Here is an 18,393-nt window from a genome sequence, read left to right as displayed (position 1 = left end):
CGCACCGCCGCAGCCATAGAGGTTTGTTTACATTGTTTTTCTCCCTCCATGATAAACGTTGGTGGAGGAGGTATGCGGAGATGGGAGAAATTGTGTTTTGCCTTTTCAGTTACGTACACATGCATACTTGATCAATGCATGAACATATGTAAAATAAAAGCAAAAGTTTATTTAATGCTCTTACCTTGGAGACGAATGTTTTTAGCTAATGGTGGTAAATGATGGAGGAGGAGAGAGGAAAGGAGGAAGGGAAGCAGGCATCATTCACATGTAAACATTAAACGAAAATTTAAAACTGTACTTTCTTTTGACAAAAAAAATAGGTAATTAAATAGTTTGAAAATGTTGAAAGAGCAATCACAGTGCATGTGATCCGCAGGAAACACGTAGATACTAACTCAGCTGAGGCAGGACCAATGTGCCAAGCTGCCTACTAGCAGCAACATCCCCAGAGCTTTTTTGATACCATTGAGACAATCTCTAAGAGTTTTGATGTCCAGGCCACACACAGGTTCTTCTTCCTCATCTCCCTCTTTTTCTGTCTCCTGTGATGCCTTGTCTTGCTCTATAAGTTCATTTGAGAGAAGTTCAGCATGGCTTTCCAAAATATCTTGAACATCATCATCAACTTCATCGAAGCCAGCCCTATGGCACAGATTTACTGTCACAGTAAGTCCTCGTTATATGGTAGTTCTTTATCCGGTAAATTCACAGTTACAGTATTTGGAAATTACTACCCTCGATTCGATATACGGTAAGAAAAATTCACAGGTATGGTATCCGCTCATGTCATCCGAGAGGGCCCAGCGCGGGGTAGCAAGAGTGATGACGCCATCCATGCCACACCTCCCCGCCACTCACAGTACTGACTTTAACTTGACCACCCTTGGAGCCTGTTATCTCTTCCCCTCCCCCCTTTTTTTTTTAACTGCATAACATATTACTTACATGCATTACTAATTAGATGAATAAATGGAATATTAAAGGGTCTATTGTAAGCACAAATATATTCATAGTTATCATGGCAAATGTTTAAAGCCTACTACCAGTGGCGAACCATGCAGCAACTGATAAAGGGCACAGATGGGCCTGGCAAGCCTACTATCAGTGAAGTCCTATAACATCAAGCACGCTTTGGATAACATTAAGTCATCTTGGGATGAAGTGAAGACGTCTACCACGAACTTGCCGTGGAATAAAGTATGGCCAGAATGCACGTATGATTTCCCAGGGTTCACTGAAGATGACATCGGTGCGATCAGAAATGACATAGTAAATCTGTGCCATAGGGCTGGCTTTGATGAAGTTGATGATGATGTTCAAGATCTTTTGGAAAGCCATGCTGAACAGCCTCTCAAATGATGAACTTATAGAGCTAGACAAGGCATCACAGGAGGCAGAAAAAGAGGGAGACGAGGAAGAAGAACCTGTGCGTGGCCTGGACATCAAAACTCTTAGAGAATGTCTCGGTGGTATCGAAAAAGCTCTGGAAGCCCTGAAGGAATGTGACCCAAATCCTGCCAGGAGTAGCAAAGTGGCTCATGACGTAGAGAAAAGTGTCAAGATTTATCAAGAAATCTATGATGAAAAAAGAAGAAAAACTAAACAGTCCTCCATCTACTCGTTCTTCAAGCCAGTCAGACATGCTGTCCTTGTCACACCTGCCGACCCTGCTACAGCTGGCCCCTCTTCAATATTCTCTTTCTTCAAACCATTGAAACGTGCTGACCCTGGTACAGCTGGCTCTTCTACATCTGCTTCCGACAGTGGAGACGATGACGTCTTATCTTTGTCTGCCCACTCAGCGGAAAATAAGTAAGGGCTGAAATCCCTACTGTCCCTTAGCCTCGGGAAGGACATCATCTGATAGAATACATGGCAATTGAATGGTAAATAAAAACATTTTCTGTTTATTTCTTTTGTGCAGTACTTTACTTTCTTTATATATATTTTTTTTAATTATTATTTTCATGTATTTTTATTTCTGTAGGGGTGACGTTCAACATGCTGGAATGCATTCCCTATTATTACATGTTGTAATGGGTTCGGTATACGGTAAATTCGATATGCGATAAGGTTTTCAGGAATGCATATGTACCGTATAACAAGGACTTACTGTATTTCTGATTGCATCGATGTCGTCTTCAGTGAAGCCTGGGAAGTCATGCGCACATTCTGGCCATACTTTATTCCACGCCAAGTTCATGGTAGATGTCTTCACTTCGTCCCAAGATGACTTGATGTTATATAAGGCGTGCTTGACCTCCACCATTCTCTGATAGTAGGCTTGCCAGGCTCCGGAGTTGTTATTGTTATGATGGGTGTGCGAGCCCTCAAGGTCGTCAACCTCCCCGTTGTCATGGTAACGGGCTTCCCATTTTCTTCTTCCCTCCCTCACACACAGCTGCTGCCTCCCTTCTCATGTCTTTTAATTATGTCCTCTTTTTTCTTGTAGCGTAATGGTTTTCCTTTTCTTAACATCACTGCTGTCACTAAGAAGTTTTCTCTTTGGTGCCATTGAGCAAGATACTAAGAACTTGAGTCAGTAAATGCAGAAGTAGGATAACACTCTTGCCAGGGGCGACGGTGTGGTGGAACTGAGGCAGGGTGTTATTGTATTCAAGCGTGAGGCAGGCAGTGTGGCGGGCAACCACCAACAATAACAATAAATCCCGCACTTTACGATTTATAAATTTTCTATTTTTTTAATCTTAAATTGCCTTATAGTGGACTGACGTAACTACGAGTTTGACGTAACTCGAGACCGACATAACCCGGGACTTTACTGTATATATATATATATATATATATATATATATATATATATATATATATATATATATATATATATATATATATATACATATATATATATTCACACACACACACACACACACACACACAAACAAATGTATTTACGTCTATTGATCAAGATTCTATAATTTGAGATTATAGCATCATTCCAATTAACAGGAAAATTAATTTTATTAGAAAAGTTTTGATTAGAAGCCATAGATCTTAATTTGACTAGAATTTGATGCTAGAGGAAAATGGTGCGTTTCGTCTGACTCAAGACGACGGAAAAAGTTCACGGAACAGTTAAAAACGACGGAAATTGTCGAAGACGACGCAAAAAGTGCTAGTGTGACGCCGCCTTAAGTGGTGGTGGGACGTTGTACACTGGACTGATGAAGAACGCTACAAACTCGCCAAATAGTGCCGCCATTACTTGAGTTGTTGGCGAGTAAGAGCGGAAGGGCATAGGAATAACTGCTGCCGCCTAGCAGGATCAAGTGATTGGTCACGCGGTAGGTTTGAATACACTTGGGGGCAGCTCCGGATAGTAGCGAATTTCGGATAGTGGCGATCTAGATATGCAGGCGATTACAGGCAACCCCTGCTTAACGAATGGGTTACGTTCTAAAAAACCATTCGTTAAGCGAATTTAATTATAACAAGTTTGACCCCTTACTTGAGCTTCCATTGAGAGTAAACAAAGCGAGAGTGCATCATAGTACAGTGAAATTTTTAATGAAAGTAAAAATTATGAAGTTAAACATTTACACAGTTTAATTTAAGACTAAGTCATTATAATGTACACTAATGTATGTATGTAACTAAATCTATAATGTAGATGATCTTAAATTTATGAAGGGAGGGAGAGTGGAGCGAGAAATGCCCTAACTGATAACCTGTGGAACGTAAACAAAGGGCGCATCATTGTACCGCATACAAAACTTATGTACTGTACCACATTTCCACAAGGCTTTCCATTTTATCCATTGCAGAGTCACAAGTTCAGGTGGTTCTTTTAGCTTCCAAAGAAGATATGATCTCACCAGCCTTCTTAATAGAGTCTGCTGACTTGAAAATAGTAGACATTAGATGGAGTCAAGCCATGGTGGCAAGCAATGCTATTAGTTTTCTCGCCTCTCTCATGTCTGTGAATAATATCCAGCTTCACTTCGAAAGTAAGAGACTTCCTGGTCTTTGTAGCAATGCTAGGCAACATTGCAGGGCATTTTGGTGGCATGTAGAGCAAGGGAAGACAAGCTGCTGCTAACGCTGTTATTGTTTTGAACTGGGGGAGTGAGTGGTGGGCGTTTTGTCCACGAGAGGCGCTGGTGTATTCAAAAGCCTGTCAGCTTGCATGATATGGCGGGGCTTTCAAACTTGGAAAAAATTACCTGGATAAAATTTCGTTAAAGCAAGTTTGGTGTTCATTAAACGAGCAGATGGTAGTAAAAGGAAACCTTTGTTGTAACAAAATTTCATTGTGTGAACCTTCGTTAAGCGGCGGTTGCCTGTACTGTATATATATATATATATATATATATATATATATATATATATATATATATATATATATATATATATATATATACAGTAGAGACTCAATATTCGAACATCTAAATACTCAAACACCAAAGTTCCATCTTCTTCTTCGTCATCAGCTTGTCCTTATACGGAGTTGCTGTTTTTGATGAGTTGTCTCACCTGCCTCTGTCACCAACCATGTTGTTTTGCAGTCCTTTCTCTTTCATGTCGTCTTTTATGCAGTCTTTCCATCTGATCTTGGGTCTTCCTCTCCTCCTTCCTTGCACTTCCATATCCAGGGCTCTCCTCTCCTCACTTACTGCATCTCTCCTCATTATGTGCCCATACCATCTTAGCCTTGCTTCATGAGTCTTCTTCGATATCTGTCCCACCTTCACTGTTCCTCTGATCCTTATATTGCTTATTCTGTCCTCCCTTGTCACGCCACACATCCAACGTAACATCCTCATTTCTGTTACTTCTATCCTCTTGTTGTTTACTTTCTTCACAGGCAATGCCTCTGCTCCATATGTCATTGCTGGTCTCACCACAGTCTTATATACCTTTCCCTTTAGTTTTACTGGCATTTTCTTGTCACATATTACTCCCCATACATCTCTCCAGCTTCTTCATCCTACTTGTATTCTTCTAGTTATTTCCTTATCTTCACTGCCATCGGCTGATAGGGTAGATCCCAAATACTTGAAAGCATCTAGCCTCTTCAGGTCCACACCCTCCATCTTGATGCTTTCTCTTCCATCCTGGTCCTCCTCTGTACACTTCATATATTCATATATTCCATCTTTGTTCTACTTATCTTCATTCCTCTACTTTCCAATGCTAATCTCCATTCCTCAAACCTTTCCTCTATCTCTTCGATCTAATACTTGAAAAAATACCTTATTGTCGAATGTCCACATCCGTGGTTGTAAACAAAGGCTCCCTGGCGTCCCCCATCCCCCTCTGCCAGTTGTGACTTGTGCTACCGTGGTCATCGGAATAACATTCTCCTGCATTCTATCTGTAGTTTTTCATATATAAACTTACATTAACACCAAAGGCTTATTAGTGGTGAAAATATCTGGTAATCAAACGGCTGCACATTTGGTCATATACAAAGCTCTGTCATCTCCCTTCTCACAGGTGCCACTGTACCATTCTGATACCGTATTATTGGTAATAAAGACATGCAAAGAGAGGTGATTAAGTGCTTAGATAATATGTTGAGAAGAGAAGGAAAAATACTTTTTTGTTGGAGACTTTAACTGTAAAAAAAGAAACTGGACAGAGAGATGGAATTAATGGATAATGCTGGACAGTGGGGGAGAAGAAGTGTTACAGTTGACCATGGTAAATACAATGGACCAGTGGGTGGAGGAGTCAACAAGGTAAAGGGGGAGAAGAAGAACCATCGTTACTTGACCTAGTATTCACAAAGAAACCAGAGCTTCCTCCCAGCATACAATACCTCAGTCTAATGGGAAGAAGTGATCATGTGATATTAGAGCTAGAAATACAAGAGGAGGATGGGATAAGTTACAGAGATGACTACAAAAAAGAGAGATTAGATTATGCAAGAGCAGATTTTGAAAAATTAAGGAACATTTTTGTTGACATTGAATGGAGAAACTTTATGTACGACTGGACAATACAAGAAAAATATGGAATATTCTTACAGAAATATAATGAAGAAGTAAAGAAATACGTACCTTTTTAAAGAGTTAAGAAAAAAATCCACGCTTGGTACAATGCTAGATGCGGAGATGCGAAAAAGGCAAAAGATAAAGCTTGGAAGAAATTCACAAAGCAGAGAAATGACAGTAACAGGCAGCAATATATGGATGCGAGAAATTAATACATTAGAGTAAGGAGACGAAGAAAGAAACTTTGAGAAATGTGGTGAGTAAAAGCAGAGGTGAACCCAAGCTTTTCTACAGATTCATAAATGGCAAAATGAAGAACAAGGAAACAATAAAAAAAATAATGAAAGGAGGGAAGACATACCAATCAGAGAAAGAAATGTGTGAAATAATGAATGAGAGCTTCAAAATGGTGTTCACTGTTAGAAGATTTTATAGAACCAAATAGAACATTGCATTACCAAGGATTACAGGAAATCACAGTGCACAAAGAAGATATTAGAAGATTATTGGATAATTTGGATGTCAGAAAAGCAATGGGGCCAGATGGTGTTTCATGCTGGGTGCTAAAAGAATGTAAAGAACAACTACTGGATCCAATTTGGGATATAATTACAAGTTCACTAAATGAGTGGAAAGTTCCACTAGAATGGAAAAGAGCCAACGTAATATCGATATTTAAAGGGGTAAAGGCAACTGAGCCATTAAATTACAGACCGGTGTTATTTACAAGCATTATGAGAAAGTTGTATGAAATAATTATCAAAGAAAATGGGTTAAACATCTGGAAGAAGAACAAATTGTATCGAACACACAATTTAGGACAAGACAGTCATATGTGTTGAATTTATTGAGTTTCTACTCAAGGGTAATAGAAGGACTGGATAACAGAGATGGATGGGTGGACACAGTATACCTGGACATAAAAAAGACTTTTGATAAAGTCCTTCATGGAAGACTACTTTGGAAACTAGAGAACATAGGAGAACTGCGAGGAGCTTTGTTAGAGTGGACAAGGGTTTATTTGAAGTTTATGATCAGAGATTCGTACTCATCTTTGGGTAAAGTAACAAGTGGAGTGCCACAAGGGTCAGTGTTAGCCTCCATTATATTTCAGATATATGTAAATGACATTGACAATAGGATAAACAGTTACATTAATCTATTTGCTGATGATGCAAAGCTATTAAGAGGACTGTTTGCTGTTACAAGATGATATAAACAAGATCAATGAGTGGAGTAAGAAGTGGAAATTGGAATTCAATGCCAAGATATGTCTCATAATGGAACTAGGAAAGAGCAAAAGAAGACTGGTATGGGACAATTTGATGGGGAGAGGAGCAAATAATGAAGACTAAAGAGGAAAAAGTTCTGTGAGTGATTATAGAGGAAAGTCTGAACCCTGAAAAACATATAAGCAAGATATTTGGTATATCATATAAAATGTTGACTAATATAAGAGTAACATTTCAATTCATGGACAAAGATATAATGAAAAAAAATCATCACAAGCATGATACTTCCAAAGCTGGAATATGCAGCTGTTGTGTGGTCTCTGAGCTCTATAAAATATATAAGAAGATTAGAAAGGATACAGAAGATTGCTACAAAAATGGTGCCGGAACTGAAGGACCTAACATATGAAGAGCAGCCGAAGGAAATGGGACTACCAACCTTACAAGATAGAAGAGAACAAGGAGATCTAATACAAGATAGTCAATGGCATTAAAAAGATAAGCAAGGAAGACCTAGTGCTGTTGACAGAAGATGGAAGGACAAGAGGTCATGTAAAGAAAATCAGGATGAGGCAGTGTGTGAAGGATATTGGAAAATACAGTTTCCCATGCAGAATGATGGAGAAGTGGAATGCATTGAATAATGAAGTTATTACAGCACATAATGTGCATATCTTTAAGAAAAAATTGGATAAATAGAGACAGGACACTATGAGCCTTGCTCAAACCCTGTACAATACAACTAGGTAAATACACACCCAGTCCACATGAAGCCCAGCAGACCTGGTGATGTGTTACGAGGAGATAGGAGGCTAGGTTAGTGACCCTGTCTCCAAAGTTAGATTATATATGCTTGTGTTGAGGCTGAGAAGAATTATGTAAGGGATGAGAATATAGACGGCACAGTTAGCACTGCATTCTATGTAAACAAGGGACAGGGAGCCTGACCGAGAGGACCCAGGAATGAGATTATTGAAACACCTCAGATTAAGGCAGCTGGGAGTTTTCCATATTTAAGAAGGAAAGAATCAATGTGAAAAGAATTATCACAATGGATAGAGAACTTAAAAGTTTTTGAGGAAGATGGTTCCCGGGATTTTAAAAAAACAGGATCAGTTGATTGTGAAAAACCTAGAGGTAGAGAGATATGTTTAAAGTTAGAGAGTACTGTTAGAATGAACAATGACATGAAGAAAACTCTAGAGGAAATGTAAAGGGAAAACAACACCCTTAAGGACAAATGTACAAAACTATGAAGTATTACAAGGGATGCAGTAAAAGCTAGACTCTAATTTGGAAACAGGAAAAGGGATAAGCAAAATAAAACTAGAGGAATAGAAGATGGTCTGGAAAAAGGAACAAGAAGAAAAGTTAATTTTACTGAAGTAGTTAAGCAACAAATAAGAGAGAAAACGAAGGACACAGTCATACAAGTAATCAAAGAATAAGAAGAATTAGTGAGAAATATGAAGTGCATGGTTATATATGGACTAGAAGAAAAAAAGAATCCAGTGAAGTTTGTGAGGGAGTAGGAGGAGAAAGAGATGGTTAAAGAAATTACCTCAGTGGTTCAAGATGAAGAATAATCTTGATGAAGAAATAGAAGAAATATACAAACTTGGTAAATATAGTGAGCAAGTAGGGGTAGAAGAAATATTGGAGAGGACTAGAAAGCTGTCTGGTAAAGCAGAATATAACAATATTTGATAAAGAGAGAGATGAATGAGGTAGAAAGGGAATAAGAGAGGGAACTGAGAAGTGAAGCTAAGGAATAAAACAATAGAAGGACAGAGAACGAGAAGTTCATCTTGAGAGTGCTAGACATGAGGCTGAGGAAATGGTATATTTGGGAAGAGGAAGGAAAGCATTAAGAGTCATGTATATAAACATAGATGGATTTATATCAGGAAGCTTGGAAGTGAGAGATTATATATTGGAAAAAGGACTGGACGTGATATGTATAACAGAAACAAAGTTAAGTGAAGATGTCCAAGTGAATTTTAAAGAGCAGGGATATAATGTTTGGAGGAGAGACAGAAGAGGAAAAGCAATAGTATTGATAATGATTTGAGAGGATGTATACGTTGAGGAGGTACAGTATGGAGATGGACTGGAAGAGGTTTTAAGCATAACAATTAGGACCAGTGGGAGGGAAAAAGGAGTATCATAGTAACATATGTGCCACCAAAGACTATTACATGAAGGTTGATGTACATAAAGAAATGCAAAAGGAAGTATTAAATTGCCTGGACAATATTTTAAGAAAGGGCTGAAGAGTGTTACTTGTAGGAGCTCTAAACTGCAAACATGTAAATTGGGAAGAAATGGATGTAAACAGTTACACTGGAGGAAGTGTTACATCTGGCAATGGTAAACACATTGAACCAGTGGGTGAAGGACTATGCAAGATATAGAGGGGAAGAAGAACCATTTATGTTGGATTTGGTATTTAAAAAAAAAAAAAAAAAAAAAAAAGAGCCTTGTCCAAACATCAAATATCATAGCCTAATGGGAAAAGTGATCATGTGGTCTTAGAAATCAATTTTAGAGGATCAGGAAATATTGAAACGCAATGAGGGACACTAATAAAAAGACAAAACCACGCTGTCAAATTTTGGAGGATTAAGAAGTTACTTCAGTAGTATTGAGTGGAGGAAAATTATGCAAGGCAAGACAATTCAGGAGAAGTATGATATATTCCTAGACAAGTATAATGAGAAGGTAAAGAGATAGGTTCCTGTATACAGAGTAAAAGAGAGCAAACACACGTGGTATACTGTCATATCTTGCCCAACACGATAGTTAGGTTCCTGAGCTCGTCGTGCACGGCGAGATTCGTGTTGGATGAATAATAGGCCCTATGGGAAAATAGGGGTTAGGTTCCCAGATCCTCCAAAAAAACCACTTTTTACCAAAAGACTGAAAAAAAAAAAACAATAAATGAAGTACTAAACACACATTTTATTTAACTACAGTACTAGTACCTTATTTAGTTTATTTTCTGGTTGGAGAGGGCTTGAAATACGACTGGCAGATGCTTCCATATGGTGTAAAGTCTCCTTGTAGGGCACAAGAAGCTCCTCAACACCCCTCTTGAACTTAATGCTCCTCTCCAGGATAGGATCTGTTTCAATGAAGAGGGATGTTGCATCTTCCATGACTTTCAGCAAATGATGAAGAGTCTTGATGGTGAAGACAGGCTTGGTCTCTTCATCATCATCAAGATCCTCATCATCAGCACCTCCTCTTGCCTCTTCTTTCTCCAGCTGCAGCAACTCTTCAAGTGAAGGCTCAGCATCATGTGAGTCAATCACATCATCCACATCTTCCTCAGTCATGTCATCAAAGCCTTCTCCCCCAACTGTGTGGGGCAAGTCCAAGATGCTTGAGAGGGGAGGTCGCGTGCATCCACCATGACCAGCGGGATATTCCATTGGAGACCAAATCGTGCAATCGCAAGTCAAAGTCGTGCTCAGTGAAATATGGTATATTTTACCGATTCGTGTTCGGCGAATTCGTGTTCGGCGAGGTATGACAGTAATGCTATATGTGCAAAACTTAAAAAGTGTATGGATGCAACCTGGAAGAAATTAAGGAAGCAATGAAATGAAGTAAATAAGAAGCAGTATAAAGAGGCACAAAATGAATACATTAGGATAAGAAGAGAGGAGGAGAGAAATTTTGTAAAGAATGTAGTGAAGAGATGTGAAAAAGTACCCAAGCTTTTTTTAAGTATATAAATGGAAAAGTAACAGAGAAACCATTACTAAGTTAAATAAGGGAAATAGGATAGTATATGAAACACTGGAAGAAGTGAGTGAACTTATGAATGAGAGCTTAAAATCAGTATTTAATTAAGAGGAGTTCATAGAACCAAACAACTACTGGTACACGACACAGGAAGGATTAAGAGATGTCATGATACAAAAACAGAAAATTAGAGAATTACTAGAAAAGGTGGATGTAAGAAAGGCAATGGGGCTAGATGGAGTGTCAAGATGAACACTAAGAGAATGTAGAGAACTACTGGTGGAGCCAATTTGGAATGTAATCAACAGCTCTCTAGTAGAAGGGAAGGTACCAAAGGAATGGAAAAGAGCAAATATAGTTCCAATATACAAAGGAGGAAAAAAAGACTTAGTCCTGAAATGAAAGATTAGTGTTATAATTATTGTGGGAAAGATCTGTGAAATTGTTATCAAAGAAAATGGTTAGAATATCTGGAGGGAAATGAAATACTTCATACCTCCCAATTTGGTTTCAGAAAAGGAAGGCCATACATAACAAATTTACTAAGCTTTTATACAAGAATAATAGATAAAGTACAAGGGAAAGATGGATGGGTTGACATGTTGTATCTAGATATTAAGAAGGTTTTCGACAGAGTACCACATAAAAGAATCATATGGAAAATAGAGCACGTGGGAGGAACAAAGGGCAATATCTTAAGTTGGATGACAGATTACTTAATAGATAGGGAAATGAGGACAATGATAAAAGACACCCCATCAAGCTGGGGCACAGTTACCACTGGCGTAACACAGGGTTCGGTGGTGACACCAATTATGTTTCAAGTATATTTTAACCATTTACGAGAGGCTTTGAGTAGCTACATAAATTTTTTTTGCAAACAATGCAAAACTTTTGAAAGTAATAAGGAACATTGGGAACTGTATGGAATTACAGAAAGATATTGACAAGATAAGGGAATGGAGTCAAAAGTCGAAATTAAAATTTAATACCAGGAAATGCCATGTAATGGAAATGGGTAAAGTAATAGAAGACCTGAGTGGGATTATAAAATGGGAGAAGAGATGTAATGAATAGGAGTGAAGAAAAAAGACCTAGGAGCAATTATACAAGACACCCTAATTCCAGAAAGACACATAAATGGACTGTTTGCTTCAACATACAAGACACTAACTAACATCAGGGTGGCATTCAATTACATGGATAAGAGTATGATGAAAAGATCATAACCTCTGATAAGACCTTGACTAGAATATGCAGCAGTGGTATGGTCACCATACAAGCAGATAGACATCAAGAAACTAGAAAGAATCCAAAGGACAGCTACAAAGATGGTCCCAAAATAAAGAATCTTCCCTATGAGGAAAAACTGAAGGAAATGGAACTACTAACTTTGAAAGATAGACAGGAAAGAGGAGACCTAATAATGATGTACAAGTTAGTAAACTGTTTTGAAAAGATAGATAGACAAGACCTAGTATTACTGACAGAGGATGGAGATAGACAAACAAAAGGACATTCCAAGATCATAAAAAGTCAGTGTCTGAGGAACATTAAGAAGTTCAGTTTTCTGCAGAGGACACTGGACATCTGGAATGGATTGAGTGATGAGATTGTAGCAGCAGGAAGTGTTCACAAATTTAAGGAAAAGTTGGATAAATGCAGATATGGAGACAGGTCACTATGAGCCCCGCTCGAACCCTGTAATATACAACTAGGTAAATACACACACACACACACACACACACACACACACACACTTTGGTCATTATGAGCTCACTCTTTCTGTAAGAAAATTACTGGTTGTCATGAATAGCATGCATAGACACAACTGAGAGAGAGAGAGTAGCAGACCACCATGAGCATGAATTAATATTTAAATGCTGAGTAGGAAGATGGACAATGTTAATTTTCATCTCTTCCTTCTTCTAGGTGATGTAGGAGGATGCTGAGTCAGTGATGATGAAGAGATTCCCAACTGAGACCAAGACATCATGATCTATAGAAAAGTATTGTGATAATTTAATGTACATATTTCAAAACATTGTACAGTGTAACATAAAATGTGATATATGATATTATGAATGGTCTTTTGTATGTCCTTGTTCTCCTATAATTAATTATTTGTTCTCTGTTTGAAGTTCTTGTGTGATATGAATCACATTCAGTGGTGCCCAGATATGAATTTGAGTGATGCTGCATATACACAAAGTTTTAAACATGGATCCTGTACTGCTTTAGAATTATGTGTGAAATTCCTATGCAAGGATTGAATTGTTATTCTTTTGTTTATAAGTACAGTCAACTCTTGATTAATGCGATTTTGATTTAACGTAACTTGATATTTAAGGAGATACAATTAAATTATGCAATTTATTCAATTGAACATGGGTTAACTTAACTAGACTTGATGACATCATGCACACCCATGCTGCTTTTGGAGGGAACCACCAGATATGCTCTTGGCCGGATCCTTAAACAATACCTTCCACCTTTGTCAGTTGAATGATATTGTCCGGGAGAAATTGGTATTCTTAAGAGTGAACGCTGCCTTCCCACAGCTTGTGAAGGCAATGTTCAGGTAAGATTTACCTTCACTGCAAAAGTGAACCAAGCCCCGTTTCTTTGTCATTACCTTCACATAAATTTTGCCTAAATACCTATTACTATTAGTTTTTGGTAAATTAATTGATTTTAGAAGCATAACAATATATAGTGAGACCATGTGTTTTTATTGTTTCCATGAACTGGTGATGTATTAATAGTTTTTTTTTTTAAGGTTTGAGTAACAAAATCCACAAAATAGGTAGACTTTCCCAGTGGACAGGAATGTAAACCCCCCACCCTATTACCCTTGTTTTCAACGGGAAAATTATGTTTGAATAATACGATGTTTCCAGGAATGTAACCCTCACGTTATTGAGAGTTGACTGTATTCCATATCTCAGAAGAATGAGGAAAATAGGTCTATGGATAACCAGTCTTTAAAAAAAAAAAAAAAAAAAAAAAAAAAACATTTTAAGGGTGGTATATAAGGGGTGAAGTATGCCAGATCTGCATGGGTCTTCTGTTGTAACCATGTCACTGGGACAATTGTGCTGAGGGTAACAACTAAGTCAGACCATTAAGGATAAGAATTCGAAATCATAGTGGCAAATTCTGAAAATTTTAATGAATAGAGGCTAATGTGAAAAGAGTAAATATGAAGTCTGCAGCTTAATTTTTTCTATTGCAAGGCAGGATTGGGTGTATCAGAGAATTAAGAGGAACATACTAAATGGATGAGTAAAAAGGCATTATGAGTTAAATTGCTTTATTAAGGAAATAGACTATTATGTATAATGCAAATTCTGTTATGAGGGTTAGCTGATATAATGCAAGATAAGATGATTATTAAATGAGATGAATAAGACACTACAGGAGTTCCTTGATGAAAAATGATAAGAACAGTGGCTAAGCAGCATTCTGTGGAACTTTTTCATGACAAATTTTTATAATATTAATAATCTACAGTATTACAATAATCAGGCAGTAAGGAGAATTCAGATAAAGGTAGCACACATAAGTAGATTAAGTTTTATGTGATACTCCATTAAAAAAAACTTGGCAACTATCCAAAACAAACCCGAGAGAGAGAGAGAGAGAGAGATAGTTTTGGCAATTTTTTGCCTTATCAGTCATTATTGCCTTACTTAATACTTACTGCCAATGAAAGACTGTCTTCCATTGTAATCATGTGACAATGACATACAATTCATATATTATAGTTGTAATTTCAAAATTAATGTTACGTACCCCCCTTTACTTGCCACTTGTCAGGGAAACTCCACATCCCTGACAGCACGGGGTACCAGAGGACACAAGATACTCATGGGGGTGGTTTGGTGACTATAGTCTGAAGCAAAGTGGCACTGACAGGAACTCATTAGGCGGATATTCACAAACAAACAGTACAAACAGACACACAGGAAGAAAGGACATGCATACGGTACATTTACTGGGTTTATTTACCATAAACCACCACTCACAAGTATTCACAGCACAGGGCACACAAACAAGACACATGCTTACTCAGTCTCAGTCTCTACCAAAGAACATTCTCACAGCACAGAACTCTTCCTCATTGCCAGAAGTAAAGGCGCCACTGTGTCTGGCGACTACTACATTGTTTAGGAATCCAGTCCAGCTGGTCTCCTGGTCCTTGTGGCACACAAAGCTACTTTTCTGTCCTTAGCAGCACAGCACAGCTGCTCTTAGGCTGCACAGTCATTGTAGCAGACAAAACTGGAGAGAAATGGTGCAAAAGGTCTGTCTGGGATTGCTACAGTAGCCTGTCTGTGCACGTCTCTGGCATTTCCAAACCTCTTTCTGCTCTCTCTCTGCCACAGTACACACAGGTGCACCCCAGTTGTCCTTCAGCAGTATGGGACAGCTGTTTGTCCTCTCCAGGAGACACAGGGTTTGGGCAAGGAGGCCACACTGAGCAGGAGACTAGGACATCTTCTCAGGGTTGTTCTGGCAGGCCAAGGACAATGCCACAGCAGGAAACCAAATGCAGCCAGCACCTGAACGGTACGTCATCCTTGGAAGCCCAAGGGGTATATAATTAGCCAGAGCTAGACTTGAGCCAGCTTAAGTTCTGGCCACTTCTCTTTCTTCCTCTGGTGAGATGCCTCCTAATCCCCTGACTTCTCTCTTTCCTTCCTCTGACAAGACGCTCCCTAGTCTCCAGACTTCTCTCTCTCCTTCCTCTGGTGAGATGCAAAATACTAGTCCCCAAATATCTCTTTCTCTCTCTCTGGCACAATGCCCACCCCTAGTCCCCAGAGCTTGCATCTCTCTTTTTTTTGGTAAGACACAAGATAGTCCCCAGGCTCATTTCTATCTTTCCTCTGGCGTGGCACTAAATAACCCCAAGGTTCTTTCCTGCTTCCTTTAAATTCACAAGTCATTTGCCAAGTCTGTCTGCCTACCATCACCTCTCAAACCTTGTCTGCAGGCGCTATGCCAGGTATCTGCCCCATCTCACCCTGTCTCATGCCGTCTCCAGTAGCAGAGACTCTACTGATCTTGCTAACTGCATGCCTCCCCTCCTCTTGCAGCCTCACTGTGCAAGGCTTTCTTCTTCCTCTCACCCCTATTCTGTCCAACTCTCTAATACAAGAGTTAGCCAGTATTCACAATCATACCTTCCTCTGGTAAAATCTGGAACTCCCTGCCTGCTTCTGTATTTCCATCAGTACACAAGCTACCTAAGCTTCTCAAGTGTACATTTCACTTCCAAGTGGCCGCTGGTATTCCCCTTGTGTATTTCTCTCAGCAGTTCTTGACGCCAAGAGAGTGGCACTACCAACAGTCAGTTTAGCTCTCCTGTTCGTGCATGCGTCCAGCATCGGTGCAGTATCCCTCGCAGACTCAGTGCCTCCCACTGGTCAACCAGGCACTTGCTAATGGAGCTCTCGAGTGACACTGTCTCCTTGGGAAACCTTACACCACTAGCCTCTAACCACCCAATCACCAGAGACAGGTCAGGGTCCTCCTGTTGGTCCCATTTCCAACTCTTGTCTGCTTCAGTCATGCTGTGAGCGATGGTCACTTTCCTCACAGATATCTCAGGTTCTTGCCATGAGCAGTGCACACACTAAAGTGGACGAGGATGGCAGCTGAGGCTGTCAGCATTGCTGTGCATCCTGCCAGGTTGATGCACAATCTCATAGTGGTACTGCTCCACCTTCCCAATCCACCTGGCCAGCTGTCCTTCAGATTCCTTCATTGTCCTCAGCCACCATAGCGCGGCATGATCAGTGCGTACGGTGAGGTGTGTGCTGTACAAGTAGTGACAGAAGTGGACAACTGCTTTCATCACCGCTGCCAGCTCCTTCCATGTGACTCAATAATTTTGCTCATCTTTATTAAACTTGGAGCTGTAATAAGCTATCACACACTCCTTCCCATCACAAAGCTGTGACAACATGGCACCTACCCCATCTTAGCTCACATCTATATCCACAATGTCTGGCAGGCCAGGCTGAGGGTAGGGAAGCACTGGTGCTGCCACCAGTGCTCCCTTCAGTGCCAGAAAAGCCTGCTGGCACTCCTTGGTCCACTGATAGGATGCTCCCTTCCTTGTCAAGTGATGCAGTGGGGCAGTGACGGTGGTGAACCCAGCCACAAACCTCTGGTAATATGTGCACAAGCCCAGAAAACTGCGGAGCTCTGAGACATTTTGAGGAACTGGCCACCCCTCGATTGTGGCAACTTTGAGTGGGTCAGTCTTCACATCTTCCCTGCAGACAACATGTCCCAAGAATGATACCTCTGACTTGAACAAGGGGTATTTCTTTGGATTCATCTTCAAACCAGCCTTCCTCAAGCAGATGAATACTTTTGTGGATCTTGTTAACTCTTGTTCAAAACTGTTTCCAAACACATCGTTTAGGTATACGACTTCCGCCTTCCATTGCATTCCTTCCAGAACATGTTCTATCAGACTCTCAAAGATCCCAGGGTTGTTCATAGGCCAAACAGCATCACATTCCAATACCACAGACCCTGTCCACACAAGAAGGCTGTCTTCTTATTTTTAGATGCCATCTCGACTTGATGGTACCCTGACTTTAAGTCCAGTGTGGAGAACCACTGGACCCCACTGAGAGCATCTAACGTGTCGTCGATGCATGGGAGAGGGTAGGCATCAGAGACAGTGACTGGGTGTAGCGCGCAGTAGTCGATACAAAACCTCCTAGTGCCGTCTTTTTTCATCACTAGTACATCTGGCGAGCACCACGGACTGTCTGACCACTCTATCAATCCCATCGTTTCCATCTCCTGGTTCAATTTCTCCATCTACTCTCTTCACTGGTGGAATCCAATGAGGCGCCTGCTTGATGGGGGGACTGGCTCACGTGTAGGTGTGGTGTTGCACCAATGATGTGTGACCTAAGTCTAAATCTCCACTGCTGAACATGTCACAGTTCTGTGTAAGCAGTGCTCTCATTCTACTTGCTTGCTCAGCTGTCAGCTGAGTAGAGCTCCTCCACACTAAGTCTTCTAAGTACACAGGCAGGCCCTCTTGTTGGTTCTTCTGTCTCTTCTCCCCCTTTGCTGGCTCCATCAGGCTTCCTTTCTTATTGGTAGTGGTGGAGGTAGTGGTGGGAGTGGTGTGATGTGCAGCTGTGTTAGTGACGGTGCGAGCAACTCTTCCCCTCTGCATGACCATCAGCCTTGACTGGGTGACTTGAAGGGCTCTGGTTTCTGCCATACTGGTTCTTTTACCTCTCCCATCATGGTGAGCTCTCTGCTAAGATTCAGAGACACTTCATAGCCTCTCACTGACATCCTATCCTCTAGGAGATCAACACATGCACCCACTCAGTTAAGGTAATCCATCCACAACAGGCACTCATCCTCAATCTCCACCAAAAATACCTGCAAGTACTCAGTCACCTTGC

The 18,393-nt window shown here is 40.1% G+C and overlaps 2 protein-coding genes across 7 annotated transcripts in view; one reads left to right on the top strand and one right to left on the bottom strand.

Moving 5' to 3' along the window:
• The window catches only part of LOC123520512 (4-hydroxyphenylpyruvate dioxygenase-like protein), a 64,485-nt gene extending 51,462 nt beyond the window's left edge, over window positions 1-13,023 (top strand). For all 6 annotated transcript variants that reach the window (XM_045282832.1, XM_045282833.1, XM_045282830.1 and 3 more), the window contains one exon: window positions 12,875-13,023. Coding sequence is in view for 1 of the 6 variants with exons in the window: in XM_045282833.1 (XP_045138768.1) it covers window positions 12,875-12,878 (4 nt within the window). In the remaining 5 variants the exon portion in view is untranslated. The remainder of the gene's footprint in view (window positions 1-12,874) is intronic.
• Window positions 13,024-16,931: 3,908 nt separating this feature from the next.
• On the bottom strand, window positions 16,932-17,294 carry LOC123520785 (uncharacterized mitochondrial protein AtMg00860-like). Its single transcript, XM_045283376.1, has one exon. The coding sequence runs from the start codon at window positions 17,292-17,294 to the stop codon at window positions 16,932-16,934; it is 363 nt and encodes a 120-aa protein (XP_045139311.1).
• Between the last annotated feature and the right edge of the window lie 1,099 nt (window positions 17,295-18,393).

This window comes from Portunus trituberculatus, chromosome 47 (genome assembly GCF_017591435.1).
Source record: "Portunus trituberculatus isolate SZX2019 chromosome 47, ASM1759143v1, whole genome shotgun sequence".
In the NCBI taxonomy this organism is placed as follows: domain Eukaryota; kingdom Metazoa; phylum Arthropoda; class Malacostraca; order Decapoda; family Portunidae; genus Portunus; species Portunus trituberculatus.
Note: the sequence above shows the minus strand (reverse complement) of the source record. Positions and strands in the feature narration are given on the sequence as shown.